Source organism: Littorina saxatilis, linkage group LG3 (assembly GCF_037325665.1).
Source record: "Littorina saxatilis isolate snail1 linkage group LG3, US_GU_Lsax_2.0, whole genome shotgun sequence".
Classification (NCBI taxonomy): domain Eukaryota; kingdom Metazoa; phylum Mollusca; class Gastropoda; order Littorinimorpha; family Littorinidae; genus Littorina; species Littorina saxatilis.
The window spans coordinates 65791172-65809131 of record NC_090247.1 but is presented as its reverse complement, the minus strand read 5'-3'; the positions used below and the strand labels follow the sequence as shown (position 1 = coordinate 65809131).

Here is a 17960-nt window from a genome sequence, read left to right as displayed (position 1 = left end):
CCGACACTGACTTCTGCTTGTTGCTGATCTCCGTCAAAGTCGAACCAGCCACGTTTCCATGCATTATCATACCTGTGAGTGCACGCAGACTTTCGGGAACAACGTCTGCTGAGGCCTTAACAGTACCGTCAAAACAATAGTCTTTGGAAAGGATATCTTTACGGACAATCTGTGCGGCACGTGCAAGATGAAATGCGTCATCATCTAATGTTCTTGCAAAATTCAGCAAACTGCTGACGTCTGTATCGAAAATAAGGACAGTTTCTTTACCTTGCCTTTGAGCTTGCAGATTTGGCACCATATGAAGAAGTCTTTCTTTGAGTCTTGTTGTATAAACCTTTTTGTTATATGAACAGTCCAGCTCACGAAACTGGCTGTCATACACTTTGCACAGTTCAGACATTTTGAACAGTGACATGGACTTGCTTTCTCTCTCTTCTTCAATGAAAGAAAGGAGTTGACTTAACACTGTTAACTCATTTTGTTCGTGTGCGTCATTAATTCCCCGTTCTGCTAAGGCTTTTTTTTTTAGATTTATTGTACAAAGTCAACTTGCAAGATGAATGATTTGGCGTCCAAGGCATGCATATCCCCCTCTGATAATTTTCCCAAGAGTGATCGGTCCTGCACAATCTCTGCATATTCACGAATTGTTTGGTAGATGGTAAATGTACATGCGTTCACAAGTTTTTCAGAAGTACCATCTTTTCCGCATCGCGGTCACACACAGGTCCTATCGTCCTCCTTGTTTTGACGGGGCTGTGCAGTTCTTTCTGGTCATTATCTTCTTCTTTCAAGTATCTCTTCTCAGCACGAGCAACTTTCTGGTATCAAATTTGTTCCTGCAGGTTCTGTGCCATACAGCTTTTTTCTCTTCAAAGGTTGTCTTCATATCGTTACCTTGTTCAAGGAGATCCTTGTTCAAAACAAACACAGACGAATCCCCAAGGGCTTCAAGTTTCAAAATATTGTCGACGACACGACCGTACCCAGTCTGCACGCCAGCTTTGGCAAATGTTGATTGTGTCGGATTTACTAATTTTTCTTCTGTTTCTGTTTGGCATATCGCACATAAAGACCAGTCGACCAGGGCACGGGCCTCCAACATTGATGGGTGTGAATTACCTTCATGAACCGCTTCTTCTGAAGACTCCTCTTGTGTTGGCAGTGGTCTGGGATCCAAGCTTTTTTCCTGGACAGATTCTTGGAGATTGTGAGGGTCCAGGGAAGTCTCTGCATCCAGGATGAGATAACCTAATGAAAACAAACAAGGGCAATAAATCAACTGCAAAACAATTTTATTTGTGACTTAATCAAACAACACACACACACACACACACACACACACACACACACACACACACACACACACTGGCACACCTAATACACAAGCGAGCAGGCATATCCCCCCCCCCCCTCACCCTTTCGCCTCATACCTTCGCGAACCGTGTCTTCAGAAGACGGTCCTTGTTTTGGCAGTGGTCTTGAATCCATGGTTTCTCTTGACTGATGCAAGGGTCAGGGAACGTCTTTGTATCCAGAGTGATAAAACCGAATCAAATACACACAAACAAGGAAATAAATCACATGAAAGACAATGCTGTATGCGACTTAACTACCCCCCCACACACACACACACACACATAAAAACACACATGCACACATACATTCTCTCTCTCTCTCTATCTCTCTCTCTCTCTCTCCCCACACACACACACCCACACAGGCACGCACACGGCACACACACACACGCACACACTAACACACACACCCACACAAACACAGACACGCACACACACACACACACACACACACACACACACACCGGCACACGGCACACACACACACGTACCAACACGCATGGCTAGAATATTAGGTTACATTAGATATGTGACATGATCGTCTACGGCTCTGTGCAGCGAATGAGAGAACCCAGTAGTGACCGCACGCAAAACGCACGTGGATTGAATGAAGCATGCACTTCAAATGTCTGTCAAATTTTCTTATGATACATATAATGTTAATAGACTGTCGTATCGATTTCTGTACATGCAATAACATCATCAAGATTCAAGAGTTAATTACCAATTACCTACATATCGAAGATGTACAAAATTCAATTTGATTTCTGACTGTCAGGGCCACATAAAAACGAAAGCAAGGTAAACACGAACAGATCTAAACAGCAAGGCGTTTCCAAGATTTTGTGTCAACAAAATAATATTGTTGAAACAGTGTTACGAACAATAGCCGCTGCTTTCACAGGAACTCTTATTTTCCCAGACCCATCGTAGACTGGAACCATCTACAGGACGATCAAGTTCTGGCAGGATCTATGGAGATCTTTAAATCTGATCTCCACCCAGTTTAGGACTTATTTATATGCGCACCTCCCTTCCGTCGATCAAATGACAGAAGTGGTTTTTCAACGTATTGACACAGATACAGATCTGGCATTCATTGCAATCACTTTCGCGCGCCCCTCACCCCCTCCCGTCTACCCCCCTCCCCCCCCCCCCCCCATTAAAACATGTATACATGTAACTGAAAGCATCTTACCGTTTACTCGAAGGTCGTGGGTGCAAAATATATAGCAGGCGCCTTCATTCTGCAAACTCAAACACCATGCTGTTGCTCTTCAAGCAGACGACAAGTATTCCGCGCAAAGCGATACGTCTAAAATCTGATTGGCTAATATTCACAAGGTCGCGGATCACTCGTGTTGGAGTTATCTCCCGCACTGCGTTGTTTACCTTCGAAACGATTTTTATTTAATTAATTTTTTCACCCTTTCATACTTGCTGGATGACTTGTGTCATCCTCTTAATCGATTCTTTGTACTTTTATGTGCAATTGCTGAGAAAACTACAATTTGTTCAATGATTTGCAGTATTGTGGTGTATTCTTGCCACGAGTCCCCAGACTAACACGTGTTTACTGTCTCCAGGAAGTTGGCGCTGTCAGCGTGACCAGAGTTACTTCCCCTCCGCTATTTTCGGTTCTGTTGGTTCCGCGAAGACCGCGAGCGTGCAAGTTTGCAGACGATCAGTTTTGTCACTGACTTTGTGTTTGAAAATGCCACGACCAAGAAAGCCTGCTGCAGTTGATCCAAAACAACGAACTTTGACGTTTATGATACCTGATTTTAGCATGCTTGGTGAAATTCTCTTGACCATTCCAATCACTTCTGTACCCTGTGAGAGAGGCTTTAGTCAACAGAACCGAGGGAAGTCAAAGCTAACGAACCGACTCTCAGTGGAGAGACTGGCCAACAAAATGATGATTAAACACGTAGGCACTGACCTAAAGCGTGACATCACTGGAAGGGCATTGCAAGTGCACGGAGCCATGAGGAAAAGGAAATCTGTTGACAGTGGCTGTGACTTGCAAAGCAAAACACCAAGACTTCACCCAAAGACTGAGTTACAGAGTAATATTAGAGCCATACAGTTGCAACGCCCTTTCAATGATGCCACGCTTTAGTGTGTTGGAACTTAGATTGAACTGTTGTTGTGGAGAGACACAGTCACAAGTGTGTTGCAGATGTGAATTTCAACAGGCACTTGATAGGTGTGTTGTTAATTTGTAACCAACAACTGAACAGGCAAATAATTTCAAACTTATTGATACTCATAATAATGTTCTTGTTGTTGTGGAACTGAACTGACTTTTCATAGCATTACCCTGAATTTGTGGGGGAAAAAACTGTGTGGCACTGCACTGTTGAACTCATAATTGTCAGTTGGTGGCTGGGTTCTGGGTTATTAATAAAAGTTTACTGTTCAGAATTTCAAGCCAGTTTACTTGTTCATTTTGTGAAAGCTCTCAGCCTCTGACTAGTGCTTTGATACCCCGGTAATTGCTGTAAATGTGTAAGTGTTATTCACTTATTGTAATGCTACAAGCAAGAATTTACACATATGACATTTCACAATGGTCATAAATTATTTCCTTTATTCAAAGCACTCTCAAATTGACAATGCAATTTGCACACATTGACATCATGCACATGCAAGAACCTGGTAAAACAGCAAAGCAATACACCGAGTCGCCGACAACATGCCATACCCTTTGATCAATCAGGAAAGGGTATGAAAACCCTTTACTTTTTTGGTGAAAGGGAATAAATACCCTTGACCTCAGAGCCTGTGTGGAACCCTGGAGAGAGAGATATGAATAAGTCTGACGTGGAATTTGGTAATTTGATTCCGTGGCAGTTTCGAAACTCAGATGGCACCAGATAGCTCCATTTTGCTTGTTCGGACAAATTTGTGTTTTTTTTTGGCGGTGGGAAGGGGTTGATGCCCCCGGAACCCCCAGCAGTCTTCGTTGAACTTCGCGTCCTCGATTTACACTTTTAAAATCTAAGTTATAGTAATGTTATATCTTATCAAACGCCTTTCAGAACAAGAGCAATGACAAAAGTATTTCAGATATGTGTGGGCGTTATGTGCGAGTGTGTGTGTGTGTGTGTGTCACAGTGTATATATATATGTGTGTATGTGTGTGTGTGTGTGGGGGGGGGGGGATGCGTACGTATCTGCGTGTGTGTGTTTGTGCGCGCGTACGTGCATGTGTTATTTCTGGCTGCCACTGTCACGATGCATAATAACGCCTTTTGTTGTGTTTCGCAGCATTCCTTTTACCAACAAGTCCTCCACAGGCCGACCACGCTTCTAAACTATAAAATGTCACCGTGTGTCACCGTGTGTCATCGTGTGTCATTATTGGTGCGTTTCTCAGTGTCCCTCTTCCCCGATCTCCTGCATAGGCCCACTAAAGCGTTTCTTTGTATAAACATTTTTCCGACTTCCCCACACGATGGAAAATTTCAGTACACGATTCCAATTTCATAACACTGCATGTACAGCTAATGCCAGCTCTGGCCGTGTCTGCTTCAACCACTTTGATCACTTAGGCCTACAGTACTCACAATGGTTGTGTCTCTATAAAATAATTGTCGATCACTTACTTGCTGCTTGGGCGGCAGTGGTAGCAGTAGAGGCCATGGCAACTGTGTCTGTGTCTCTTTCAGCTTCCGTATACTGATGTATTGATCACTGGCTTCGTACACAAGTTTCAATTTCTCTATTTACGCAGTGCTGCTTTGATGTGTCCTTACACGAAACCTGAACTCTAAATGTGCACACGTTTATTCCGTGGTGGGAGTCACAAACTATTTTCCCGGTGTTTCCGAGAGAGGTACTCTTATTTACGCTGTACCTACTGATAGCATTACTGACACTAGTTTCAAAACACTCGTTATACTTTTTGTACTGAGCCGTCCCGCTCTTTTGGACAGCGCTAGAAAGCTGGCGTACCCAGTTCCTTTCAAGTAAATGGAGATGGAACTAAACTTGAGTGGAAATGTGCGCGCTCTTCGCGGGATGTTCGTGCGTCACCAGAGATCCGCGTGGAGGTGTCCTCTCAACTGACATTCATATCGCGTGTCCTCTTTCATTTTGTAAAATGAGGTCACTACAGCTTGCATCCATTCAAACATCTTTTCTTGTTGTTGTAACACTTGAATGAAAAACCGTGAAGTAAAGGGGTGGCCGCCGCAGGGTATATATTCGCAGTCACATGAAATTATTATTTATATATACGCCTACTTCTTCACCTGCATATTTATCCTTCACAAAAACCGGCACGGTTGGCCTAGTGGTAAGGCGTCCGCCCCGTGATCGGGAGGTCGTGGGTTCGAACCCCGGCCGGGTCATACTTAAGACTTTAAAATTGGCAATCTAGTGGCTGCTCCGCCTGGCGTCTGGCATTATGGGGTTAGTGCTAGGACTGGTTGGTCCGGTGTCAGAATAATGTGACTGGGTGAGACATGAAGCCTGTGCTGCGACTTCTGTCTTGTGTGTGGCGCACGTATTATGTCAAAGCAGCACCGCCCTGATATGGCCCTTCGTGGTCGGCTGGGCGTTAAGCAAACAAACAACAACAACATCCTTCACAAAACTCGACATCTTTTGTCTTTGATTATCATACTGCGGATGGTGAAAGTTGTGTAAGTTATAAGCCTGACTCGTGTTTTTAAACAGAAAGTTTGCAAGTTGTGTAAGTTATAAGCCTGTCTTGTGTTTTTAAACAGAAAGTTTGCATGGACTCTGACATACAGCCTTTCAAAGTTACCCCAGTACCCCGCCCCCCCCCCTCCCTCTCTCTATACAGTAATACCACCATTTCAAATTCTCTACAACACATGTAACCCAAATACAAATTGTGTCAGTACATTACTCCTTTTGTTTGAACACAACTTCGGCCGCCGTTGATTTTTAATCGACCAATGTTCTTGTTATATGTACGTACATTACACTCAATCCTTGTCAGGTCAAAGTGTAGAGGCCGAAGGTCGCGACCGACCTGACACTGAGCTACCGGGACACCAGAAAACTCTCCTTCAGGATGTTATAAATAATAGTGAGTAACTTCTGACTGTTATTTTTGCAGAATCTCATGTGTGAACTTCAAGTTTTTTTCTCGTCTACTGGAGGGGGGAGAGAGAGAGAGAGAGAGAGAGAGAGAGAGAGAGAGAGAGAGAGAGAGAGAGAGAGAGAGACAGAGACAGAGACAGAGAGAGAGACAGAGAGAGAAGAGAGACAGAGAGAGAAGAGAGAGATGGTATTTTGAAGAATAAAAATGGTAGCAGAAGCCAAAAAGAATGAGTACATCGGGAGGTCTGGATTAATTTACATTATTCATATGAATTGTCGTCTTTGAAAAGCAAAAAGTGACGCCATTTTTATAAAACAAAATGAACAGTATCAACACGTATTTATGAATTAATTATTATTATTTATTTGTTTCAACTAAAATTTGGCCTTCAAGTATAGTTTTAAAGGCTGCCATATTCGTAGCGTTCATTAATTAATTCATAATGTTTACATGTGCCAATAATGTTATAAAACTGTACCTAAGGGGATATAATAACGATTGGATGTAGCTTTCGAACACAGAAACAATTATTTCAGTATTGCAATGTGGTGTTGATAATGTCGAATGTAAAAAAACCAGTCTCAAACGCCATCTTTGGTTTACGAAACATCACGAAGTGACGTCAACGGTCTAAAAATAGCCCAAGTCCTGGAGAACTGTTGCTAAACAATGCAATAAAGAATTAATTATTTCTCGTAATTGGTAAGGACTTCAAACCTAAAACTTTGCAGGAAGCTTAATTTATACATCCCCGCAACGATGGGAAAAGCCCGGGAAGTAATTAAACTAATTAAATAGGACTATGTCAGCCTTTAACTCGGAGTCCTCTTTATATCTTGACAGCTCCCTCTACGTCTAGCATTGTTCTGATTCTGTTCAACGCCGGTCCCGTCAACATCACGTTTGCTGACACCAACCCTAAGGTGGCCGCCATCTTGGAGTGTTTCTTCCCGGCCCAGGCGGCCGGCGAGGCCTTGCAACACGTCATTCTGAATGACGTAGACAACGCGTCACCTGCAGGGCGGCTGCCCTTCACTTGGCCCATGTTTGCGTCTCAGGTGACTGTGTTTCTACTGTTGTTGAGTTAGGGAAGGCGGGCAGATATGTACATGTTTGAGTTTATATGGCAGGGCTCCCCAAAGTGCGCGTCCTTGCACTGGAAGCCGAAATCACGTACAAGAAATTCATGTAGGGGGTCCCGGGACGCATTAATATATTATTATTATTATTATTATTATTATTATGAACATTTGTGCGCCTAATCTAAATATAGCCCTAGGCGCTTACAAAATATACAATACATAGTGAACATTATACGAAACACAAATCGACAAGGACCAAGACACTCGGACTCATACACTCGCAGACAGACGCACAGCGAGAACGCGACGCACTCACTCAAACCAACTACAGGCACATGCATTCTGAAGACGGAAAAACAGTCATAAATAAATAAATAAATTATTGGATACATAAAGTTAGTTGAGAGAAGAAGAATAGAGCTGGAAAGGGAAGAAGGAGAGAGAAGGAGACAGATTAAGGACCAGCAGGAGAGGGGGATGGGTGGTCATTAACAGACTAGTGAGGCACGAGGTGTGTTTTGAGTGAGGTTTTGAATGATTCCATAGATGTGGAGTGCCTGAGTGAGTGCGGGAGTTGGTTCCAGATGGATGGGGCCTGGTAAGAGAAGGTGCGCTGGCCATATGTTTTGGTGCGTGCTGGTGGTATCCTAAAAAGGCGGGTGTCTGCGGAGGATCTTAGGGAGCGAGAGGGGTGTAGACATCAAGAAGGTTAGAAAGATAGCTAGGGGACGATAGATCAAAGTTTCTAAGGCAGAGTGTGGAGATCTTGAACTGAATCCTCTGTTGAACAGGCAGCCAGTGTAGGGTTTGAAGAAGAGGGGTGATGTGGTCGTGCTAGGAAGAGCGAAAGATGAGGCGGGCGGCATGATTCTGAACACGCTGAAGCTTTTCGATGATGTAGTTGGGAGAGCCAGAAAGAATGGAATTGCAATAATCGAGTCGGGATAGGACAAAGGCACAGAGCAGAGTTTTAGTGGCATCCTCAGTGAGGAGATGACGGATGGAGGAGATGCGGCGGATTTCAAAGAAGCAAGTGCGACAGACATTGGCTGATTGGCAACATGCTGATGGAAGGACAGGGACTGGTCAAGAGTGACACCTAGGTTGCGGATAGCAGGAGAAAGAGCAATAGAAGAACCATTCAGATCGACAGACGAGGGAAGAGAAGGATGATTGAGATGTTTTTTGGGAGAGACAAGAATCATTTCGGTTTTCTCCTCATTATGAAGAGCGGGTCCCGTGACGCACTAAATTCACGTAATTGTGCGTCTCGTGGGTAGTCTTTTCAGGCTGTAGTGCAAACACAAATGCCAATCAGTTTCACGCGGGAAACGATATCGGAAAGGAGTCTGTCATGACGCGTCGACGGTGCAGATAAAGGTAGAACCTTGGACTCTTGGGACCCTCTAAAATTCCGCTTAGCAAGAAAAGTGGGGGTCCGGAACGGAAGGAATTAGAGATGATTCGGAAAGCTGCGTTAACGAGGATATTTTTTTTAATATCATTTTTTAAACGATTTTTTCTTCTTAGTACATGTAGTGTAATTTTTTACCAGCAAGAATATTTCAACTGACAATTTGTTTACACCCGAATATTCCATCATTTTTCCAGATTCCTCCCATGGTGAACTACTCGATGCAGGGCAGAACGTACCGCTACTTTGATGGAGACCCCCTCTACCCGTTTGGTTACGGTCTGTCATATACGAGTTTTGACTATTCAGAACTTTGGTTTGAGGACCACATTCAAGCTGGTGACTCTTTGAAAGGCTACGTCTACATCGGAAACCGTGGAGATCAAACACAAGACGAGGTATAGTGCTGTGAATTGTATTTTATACTGTGCGGTGGTTATATAGACATAGAGGTTAATGTATCTTATATAGAGAGATTACATTTAATGTTATATTTTATTTTTATATTTTAGTTAATATGCGTAAAATACGTATAAATGATAGTTCGTCTACACACTGTTTGGTAGTGTGGCACTGAGAGAAAGAGAACTCGAGCATTCTACTAGAGGTGGAGGTAGCGGCATACACCTAAACACGCACACACCTGCATGGGTAGCGCGACTCCTGTTCGCTAGCTTTTCAGAAGGAGGCAGCGACCAGAATTTCCTAGCAAAAGAATAATAGAGTTAACAACATGAACACAGACTTGCCGGAGCTTAATAGACGATTTCCGGAAATAGCTCCCTCGGGTTTGTGTGGGTTGTGAAAGAGTGAATGCCCTTGCTTTTCCTTTGACAAATAACTTCACACGTGCTCCTGTCCCCGTGTTTCCGACACACCCCTCGCTAGTGATTGGCGCCCCTCTGATATCGATCTATCCGAATAAAAAGCACGGGTATTCACTCTGTCACAACCCGTACTGCGTTATTTTCGGAATTCGTCTGTTTCCTAGCAATTCTTTCTTTATTTGGTGTTTAACGTCGTTTTCAACCACGAAGGTTATATCGCGACGAGGGAAAGGGGGAGATGGGATAGGGGAAAGGGGGGAGATGGGATAGAGCCACTTGTTAAGTGTTTCTTGTTCACAAAAGCACTAATCAAAAAATTGCTCCAGGGGCTTGCAACGTAGTACAATATGTAGAGGTTACATGCCGAGTCTCAGTGATTATCAAAAATAATGGTCGAAGTTAGCGGATCATGAAAAATGCGAGCTTTAGCGAGCTTTTTCATGACCGCGAACTGAGACCATTATTTTTGATAATCACTGAGACGAGGTGTGTAACCTCTTTATTCCTCCTTTCTTCAGTTATTCAAAGAAAAGAGGAGTTTTTTTGCGAAAGTTTTATCGAATCCTATTCTCTCAACCAGTCAACCTGCGCAGGCGATCGATTAATGCGCGGTTGTATAGTTCCGTGCAAATCATTCCATTCTGTTAACACTTCTTGTCAGTTTTCCTATTTTGGGCTAAAATCAAGTACACAGATATGCTGTTATTCTGCCGTGGCGGCAAAGGCAGATATTGTGTGTTCTGTATATGTTTTAGTATCGCTTAGGATAATGTTTTTTCGTCAAATGGGACTAGCAGACGAACTTTTGCACCCGTGTTCCAACGTTAAAAACTGTATGAAGTTCAGTTTTCTGGGGAAAATAGTGTATGAAACCCCTTTATGTTGTTTAAATTGATGAGATGTGTGCATTTGGTTGCGTGTGATCTGTTTATTAAATGAAATATTGTTGAAAACTGACCGTCGGATTGCAGTCTGTTGTCGAAGGAACTGAGTGAAAAGAAGGGGAACTACTCTTGTCGCTAGACAAAGTATGAGTTACTTGCCTTGGGAAATTGCTTGTGATGAACGGCTTGAGCACAGCAGATGAGATTCAGAAAACAACCGAACTCATGGATTTTATATGGAGATTCATGTGTTCAGGCCTGTAGTTGTTAATTTAAATGCGGTATGTTTGTATTGTTTGCTCCAGAGATGTATACTTCGTACATTAGAGCGTTCGGAACTTTTCAGTCGCAAAAAGTAGTACCGAAACAGAACAACCTCTCAACCCATTGCACTATCGAGGATTCAGGCTGTTGCTGGGTCGTTATTTGTTTGGTTGCTGGGTCATTATCGAAAAATAACTACCCCTACAAGTTTACAGAGGTAAAGAAGCAGAGGGGGGAATAAATGACCTTACTGGGAGAATGCAAGTTTCCAGCACAAAGGACTAAACATTTCTTACATACTGCTTGACTAAAATCTTTACAAACATTGACTATATTCTATACAAGAACCACTCAACAAGGGTAAAAGGAGAAACAGAATCCGTTAGTCGCCTCATACGACATGCGGGGTGCAGAGAAATAAGGATGTGGAAAAGAAGACTTTTGGTAAGTGAAATAAAGGTGATGGATCCAGTCAGGTGAAATAAGACAACAAGAAAAGAATTAGAAAACTGCAGGGAATAGTAGGGAGAGTTTTCTTGGAAGGAAATATAGGTGAAAGGACTGGTAAGGCAGAAATAAGACAAAAGAAGAGAAGAAACAGAACCGTTAGTGTCGTGTTTTTCCTTTCGTCACTCTCAGTCGCAAAGGAGACACAACGATATGTGTAGGTTCTGTAGATTTATTAACAGCTGGAACAACGGTGACAATATCTCTCAGCACAGTGTAAGAAAGAACAAGTGCAAGACTGGTAAAGAACAACAATACGTGTGCGCAGCCCTACTTATATAGTTAATGGACATACGAGAATATTCGGGAAACATCGACACTAATCTGGTTAGATCTACACAGTTCCATCTGTTCGATGAGCGTCTACGCTTACGTCATGAGTGACTGCGCACTAAATCAAAGTAAGTTCCATAATGTTCTTTATCCTTCCATTCGATTCCAGTGGTATCTAGCGATCTCCACAACACCTCCCCACCTAAACTGATGCTACTCCTCAAGCATCAACAGCAAAGTCTCTCTGTGGGTTTGCGTGTTCTCTTTGACCGTCTTGGATTGTCTGGTCCATACTCTCTGGAACGGATGGAGTACCTTTGGGTTTGGTCTGTCTCCGAGTTTGTGGCACAGTTTCCAAGATCTCCATGGGGTGATCTGTTACAAGTTCAGAAACAGTGTCCACTTCCTCACCAGGTTCATTGTCTTCCTCAGTGGTGTAGCGTGGCTGTAGCTGTTCCCAGTGTCGTCTCCATACTGGACCATGAGGAATGACCATGACGTTGAAGTAGCGAGTACCCAGAGACTTCTTGATGACTGCTGGTACCCATCGGGGTTGTTTGTCTCGGCGAGGTCCATGGTACAGAGCATACACAGGATCTCCGGCCTTGTACTGTCTGGTTACCTTGACGACAGCTTTCAAGTCTGGAGTCATCTGAGACTTGGATGCCTCCTTGTGGATTTGTCTGTAGTTCCTTTCTGCAGCCGTGAGAGTCTTGGACACGTTGGCGATTGGGCGCTCGCTTCCATCTGGATAGCGATGAAATAGGACTGCTCCAATTCCAACGTTGGACGCGTCACAAGCTAGTCCCAAAGTCTTGTTTGGATCGAAGTGTACCAGAACTTGATCCGAGGAAAGCACATTTTTCAACTGTTCAAATGCTGCCTGTTCCTCATCTCCCCACTTCCAGGGGTTCGCCTTCTTCGTCAGGCGGTAGAGCGGCTCTGCCATGCTGGCCAGGTTAGGGATGAACTTCCCATAAAACTGAACTGAGCCCAAGAAAGACTTCAAGCTTGAGACGTCCGTAGGGGCTGGCATTTTCAAAACTGCCTCGACCTTCGATCCTTTGGAGATCCCTTCGGCCGATAAGGTATGTCCAAGGTATTCCACACTGGCTTGTGCGAACTCGCACTTTTCACGACGACATCTGAGTCCTTTGTCGTTCAGACGAGTGAGCAAACGTTCCAGATTGCTCAGGTGGTCGTTGGCGTCCTTCCCGCTGACGAGTATATCATCTTGGAAGACGGCAACACCAGGTAGATCACAGGTCAGGTTTTCCATGATCTCTTGAAAGTAACCAGGTGCTGACTTTATCCCGAAAGGAAGTCGTTGCTGCAGGAGTACCCCACGGTGAGTGCTGAGGGCTAGCCTGCGTTGACTCTCTGGTGCCAGCTTGATCTGGTTGTAGGCATCAGCAAGATCTATCTTGGTGTATCCGAATCCACCTCCTAGCTTCTGCATCAGTTCCTCTGGGAGTGGCATTGGATGACGGTGATCTTCAAGCTGATCATTGATGCCCACTGAGTAGTCACCACAGATCCGTAGCTTGGGCTTCAGGGTGCCCGAGGTTTGTGCCTTACGAATTGGTACCACTGGCGTTCCATATTCGTTGAACTGGACTGGCTTCCAGACTCCTTTGGCGATGCCTTCTTCGTAGCCTTTGGCGAGGTCATCACGAAGAGCGAAAGGTACCGGACGTGCCTTGTGAAAAACCGGCTTCGCATCAGACTTGAACTTCACGTCCAGTTCGAAGTCCTTGAGACATCCCAATTCTTGTTTGAAGAGATTTGGGAATTTATCAGACAGTCTGTGACAATCTCGTTGCAGGGCAGCATAAGGCGCGTTGGAGGTCGCTGGATGCGTAGGTTTTGCACCCTCACTCTTAGCGTGACTCTCTATGCTCCTCAGTCCAAGAGCATTGTCCACAGAAATTCCCAGAGTCTGGATTGCGTTGCGTCCTAGCAGATTCAGATGAGGGATCTTGGTGACGATGTACGGAATTGAGCTTTGCTTACCAGTCACTGGATCCTTGGTTTGGCCCATGAAAGTTCCCAGCACGGGCAGGTCGTGCTTGCTGGCAGACTCGTAACGATGTGTGACGTCATCCAGCTTCGGTTTTCCTAGTTGTCTCCAGACCGGAAGAGAAACAAAATTTCCTGTAGTTGCGGTGTCCAGTTCCATGGTGAACTGTCGGTCCTGGATTGTTATGGGTACATCCAACCTAGGAGTATCTTGGGGAACTTCACCGAGGATCGCGTTGACAAGCTCTGCTTTCGTGACTCTCTTCACGGAAGCCTGGGAATGTCGTTCCCGATTCTGATGTTGCTTTTTTCTACAGACAGCTTCCAAATGTCCTGTGACGTCACAGTATCGGCATTTGGCTTCTTTGTAGGGGCAGTCTGTTGCTTTGTGGGCCTTTCCACATCGGTAGCACTTCCTGTCTGTGGAATTAGACTGCTTGTGGTTCTTTCGTGGACCCGTAGTCTTGTTCTGGTGGACCTTGTTGACTGGCATGGTCTTGGAACCGTAGACAGTTTCCTTGGCAACCTTCGCTGCGTCTTCAGTCTCAATCGCGACTTGGACAGCACGTGCGAAATCCAGCTCTGTGTCCTTGATCTTGAATAGAGCCTTTAAGACAGCCTCATTGTTGACAGAACATATGAATCTCTGTCTCAGAGCTTCGTCTTGTGGGTTTTTGATCGAAGGAAAATCACAGGTAGCGGCGTCTTGGCGTATGCGCGCTGCTAACTCCTGGAGAGTTTCGCCTGGCTTCCGTTTCATGTCACTCCAGAACTTGAAACGTTCACGCACTAAGAAGAGTTTCGGGTCGAACTGTTCTTTCATGAATTTGACAATTTCGTCCATTGTCAAACTGTTGATGTCCTTGGGCGGATTTTGCTGAGTAGCCAGATTTGCCAGTTGTTTGTAGACCGTAGCAGTCTGATTCGTCAAGAAAACTTGAGCCTTGCGCTGCTCCGGCACGGAGTTGGCGACCACAAACGTGCAAAATCTTGACCAGTAGTCAGGCCACAGTTCCGATGTTGCATCAAACGCAACAAAAGATGGGATTGCAGCTGCCTGTGTAGTAATGGGAAAACGTAGATTCGAAGCACTCGGATCGTCGTAGCTTTCCTCCCTGGCAGAAGCTGCGGCACCACTGAACACTTTCATCATCATCTCCATCTGGTGCATTTGTTGCTCCATATCTTCCTTGTGCTGGCGTTGCTGTTGCTCCAACTGCTCCCTTAGAAGCGTTATCAGCTGCTCTGTTTCCGTCATTTTGCAGTAATAAGTCACTCCGAATAGACAAGGGAAGTAACTGTCGGCGACGCCAGTTGTCGTGTTTTTCCTTTCGTCACTCTCAGTCGCAAAGGAGACACAACGATATGTGTAGGTTCTGTAGATTTATTAACAGCTGGAACAACGGTGACAATATCTCTCAGCACAGTGTAAGAAAGAACAAGTGCAAGACTGGTAAAGAACAACAATACGTGTGCGCAGCCCTACTTATATAGTTAATGGACATACGAGAATATTCGGGAAACATCGACACTAATCTGGTTAGATCTACACAGTTCCATCTGTTCGATGAGCGTCTACGCTTACGTCATGAGTGACTGCGCACTAAATCAAAGTAAGTTCCATAATGTTCTTTATCCTTCCATTCGATTCCAGTGGTATCTAGCGATCTCCACAACAGTTAGTCGCCTCTTACGACATGCTGGGTAGCATCGGGTAAATTCTCTCTAGTCCCAACCAATATGGGGCTCCCCCTAACCCGCGGTTTTTTTCCTAGCAATGGGATAATAATAACAATAACAATAACAATAACAGCACTGCACTTTATTGTCCATTAAAATATTACATAAAAATGGAAAATTTTCTTCGGCACACCCTGCCTGCCTGTAAACGATTATAACAACAATTGTATAGGACAACACACATAAAACATAAAACATAGGTTCACGTATGTAATAACAAGCACGCCTATCATATTTCCTATAACACTGACCTAAAGTGCTGTCCGTGTCATCTTTAAATTCAATAAATGTACAGATACAATCTAAATAAAGTGGATAGATAAATAATAGAGTACAGAACATAACAAAACACTTGCCATCGCCTAATGCCTACCAATCAATGTTTCAGGTGGTGCAAATTTACATTAGCTGGAGGGAAAGGCCAGTGCAGGCCCCAAAGTTGCAGCTGGCTTGGTTCAAACGGGTGACGGTACCCGTAACTAACCCTAATACCCGGGTACAGGTGTACTTTGAAATCGACGCTATGTCCATGGCCCTCTGGTTTCCCGACGGTTGGCGCGTCATTCCAGGTACGTGCTAATAAGTGTTTCAAGTGTATTGATGTGTACTTTTATGTGCCTATGTGTTCTGAGAGTGTGTTTTTATGTGATGTTATACACGAGCCAAAAGAAAAATTTCTGTTTGTCACATTCAGACAATAAAGTTTAATTGAATTGAATTGAATTGAATTGAAAGAGAACGTTGACTGTCACAATTTACAGTACCATAGAAAGCACGTGCTTTCTTCTGCATTTTCAAAGAGAACGAACGAGGGAACAAAATTCCTTCTTGTATGGTTTTTACGCAATTGTTCGGTATTTACGGTACCCGAACTGAGCTGAGCTCCGTGCAACATCATTTTTATCTAAAAATAAATCTTCTCTTGTACATATGTGATTTTTCACCAGCGGGTATGACCATCCTTTATATTTCATGCTGAGAACATGAATATTATGGACTAATACTACCCAAGGGACTGCTATGGTGTTAGTGAGACTGAAGAGAAACAGGATATTTCTCTGGATGTTTGGATGATAATGATGATGATGATGATGATGACGACGAAGACGACGACGATGATGATAATGATGATGATGATGATGACGACGACGACGGTGATGATGTTGATGACGACAACGGTGGTAATTATGACGACGATGATGATGATTATGATAATAATGTCGATGATGATGTTAAAATGTCTCCTTTCTTTTCCGTCCCACAGGAGTAGTAGATATGTTCGTCAGCGGTCAGCAACCATTTCAGAAGCGGAAAGTACCCGGCAGTAGTATGTACACCAGTTTTGAAATTCTTGGATCGCATTACATTGGTAAATTGTAGTGAAATCTTTATACCCTTTTGTCTGAAACGGATTGATGGTAGCTGCTGTGCAAGTGGCTTGCGTGCAAACAGGTTAATCATTCTAAGACTAAAGAACAATTTCACGTTTACTGAATTGATGTGTTAAAAAGCCTAGGTCTATGAATTGTTGTTTTAATGTTCAAACAGATGTACATATGTTAATAATAATTTTGGTTTGACTCATTTGATTATTCAAAGTGTCCCTTCTAGGTCTATAAATTATAGACGTTTTCGCGATTGCCATTAGAGGGAACACAAAGTATTATGTTTGAGATAAAATCCAAATTCTTTTTATTTTTGTATTAGTTTAATATGATTTGAAGGTTGATGTATTAATGCTATTGAAAGTACCATTTCAATGATCTTTCCTTACGTGTTCTTATTTTAAAGTTATAAATGTAAACTTCATACAGAAGCGAAACAGATTGTGAATATTGTTCGTTTGTTGAGTAGGAAAAGGGTTGGGTAGGTATATATAGACTACAGAGATTGTGTTGTGGTTTGTTTGTTTGTTTGTTTGTTTGTTTGTTTGTTTGTTTGTTTGTTTGTTTGCTTAACGCCCAGCCGACCACGAAGGGCCATATCAGGGCGGTGCTGCTTTGACATTTAACGTGCGCCACACACAAGACAGAAGTCGCAGCACAGGCTTCATGTCTCACCCAGTCACATTATTCTGACACCGGACCAACCAGTCCTAGCACTAACCCCATAATGCCAGACGCCAGGCGGAGCAGCCACTAGATTGCCAATTTTAAAGTCTTAGGTATGACCCGGCCGGGGTTCGAAACCACGACCTCCCGATCACGGGGCGGACGCCTTACTGTGTTGTGGTGCAATGAAGAAAAACAAAAAGCGAGAGAGCTGCCCTAAAAAAATGTTCGACTCTTTCTGTGAATAAAGTCTTTTATAATATAAATTGAATGTTTTGATACTTGTAACACGAAAGGCGCAATAACTTACACACACACACACACACACACACACACACACACACACACACACACACACAAACACACACACACACACACACACACACACATACAAACACACGCAGAGGCAGACAGCCAGTGAGACAAACACACAGAGACAGACAGAGAGAGATTTTTAA

The 17960-nt window shown here is 43.8% G+C and overlaps 2 protein-coding genes across 3 annotated transcripts in view; one reads left to right on the top strand and one right to left on the bottom strand.

Moving 5' to 3' along the window:
* Window positions 1–5517, bottom strand: part of LOC138963008 (uncharacterized) — an 8539-nt gene extending 3022 nt beyond the window's left edge. Inside the window, exons 1-2 of one of the 2 annotated variants that reach the window (XM_070334982.1) lie at window positions 5130–5517; window positions 4973–5045 (exon numbers count right to left, since the gene is read on the bottom strand). In XM_070334982.1, the coding sequence (XP_070191083.1) occupies window positions 4973–5009 (37 nt within the window). In that variant the 5' untranslated portion in view covers window positions 5010–5045; window positions 5130–5517. Of the gene's footprint in view, window positions 1–4972 lie in introns of both variants that reach the window. The other variant, XM_070334981.1, reaches the window with a different exon arrangement.
* Window positions 1–17748, top strand: part of LOC138963007 (uncharacterized) — a 27715-nt gene extending 9967 nt beyond the window's left edge. Inside the window, exons 9-13 of the mRNA XM_070334979.1 lie at window positions 6337–6426; window positions 7285–7499; window positions 9135–9335; window positions 15840–16020; window positions 16716–17748. Of these exons, the coding sequence (XP_070191080.1) occupies window positions 6337–6426; window positions 7285–7499; window positions 9135–9335; window positions 15840–16020; window positions 16716–16831 (803 nt within the window). The 3' untranslated portion in view covers window positions 16832–17748. The remainder of the gene's footprint in view (window positions 1–6336; window positions 6427–7284; window positions 7500–9134; window positions 9336–15839; window positions 16021–16715) is intronic.
* Window positions 17749–17960: the final 212 nt, after the last annotated feature.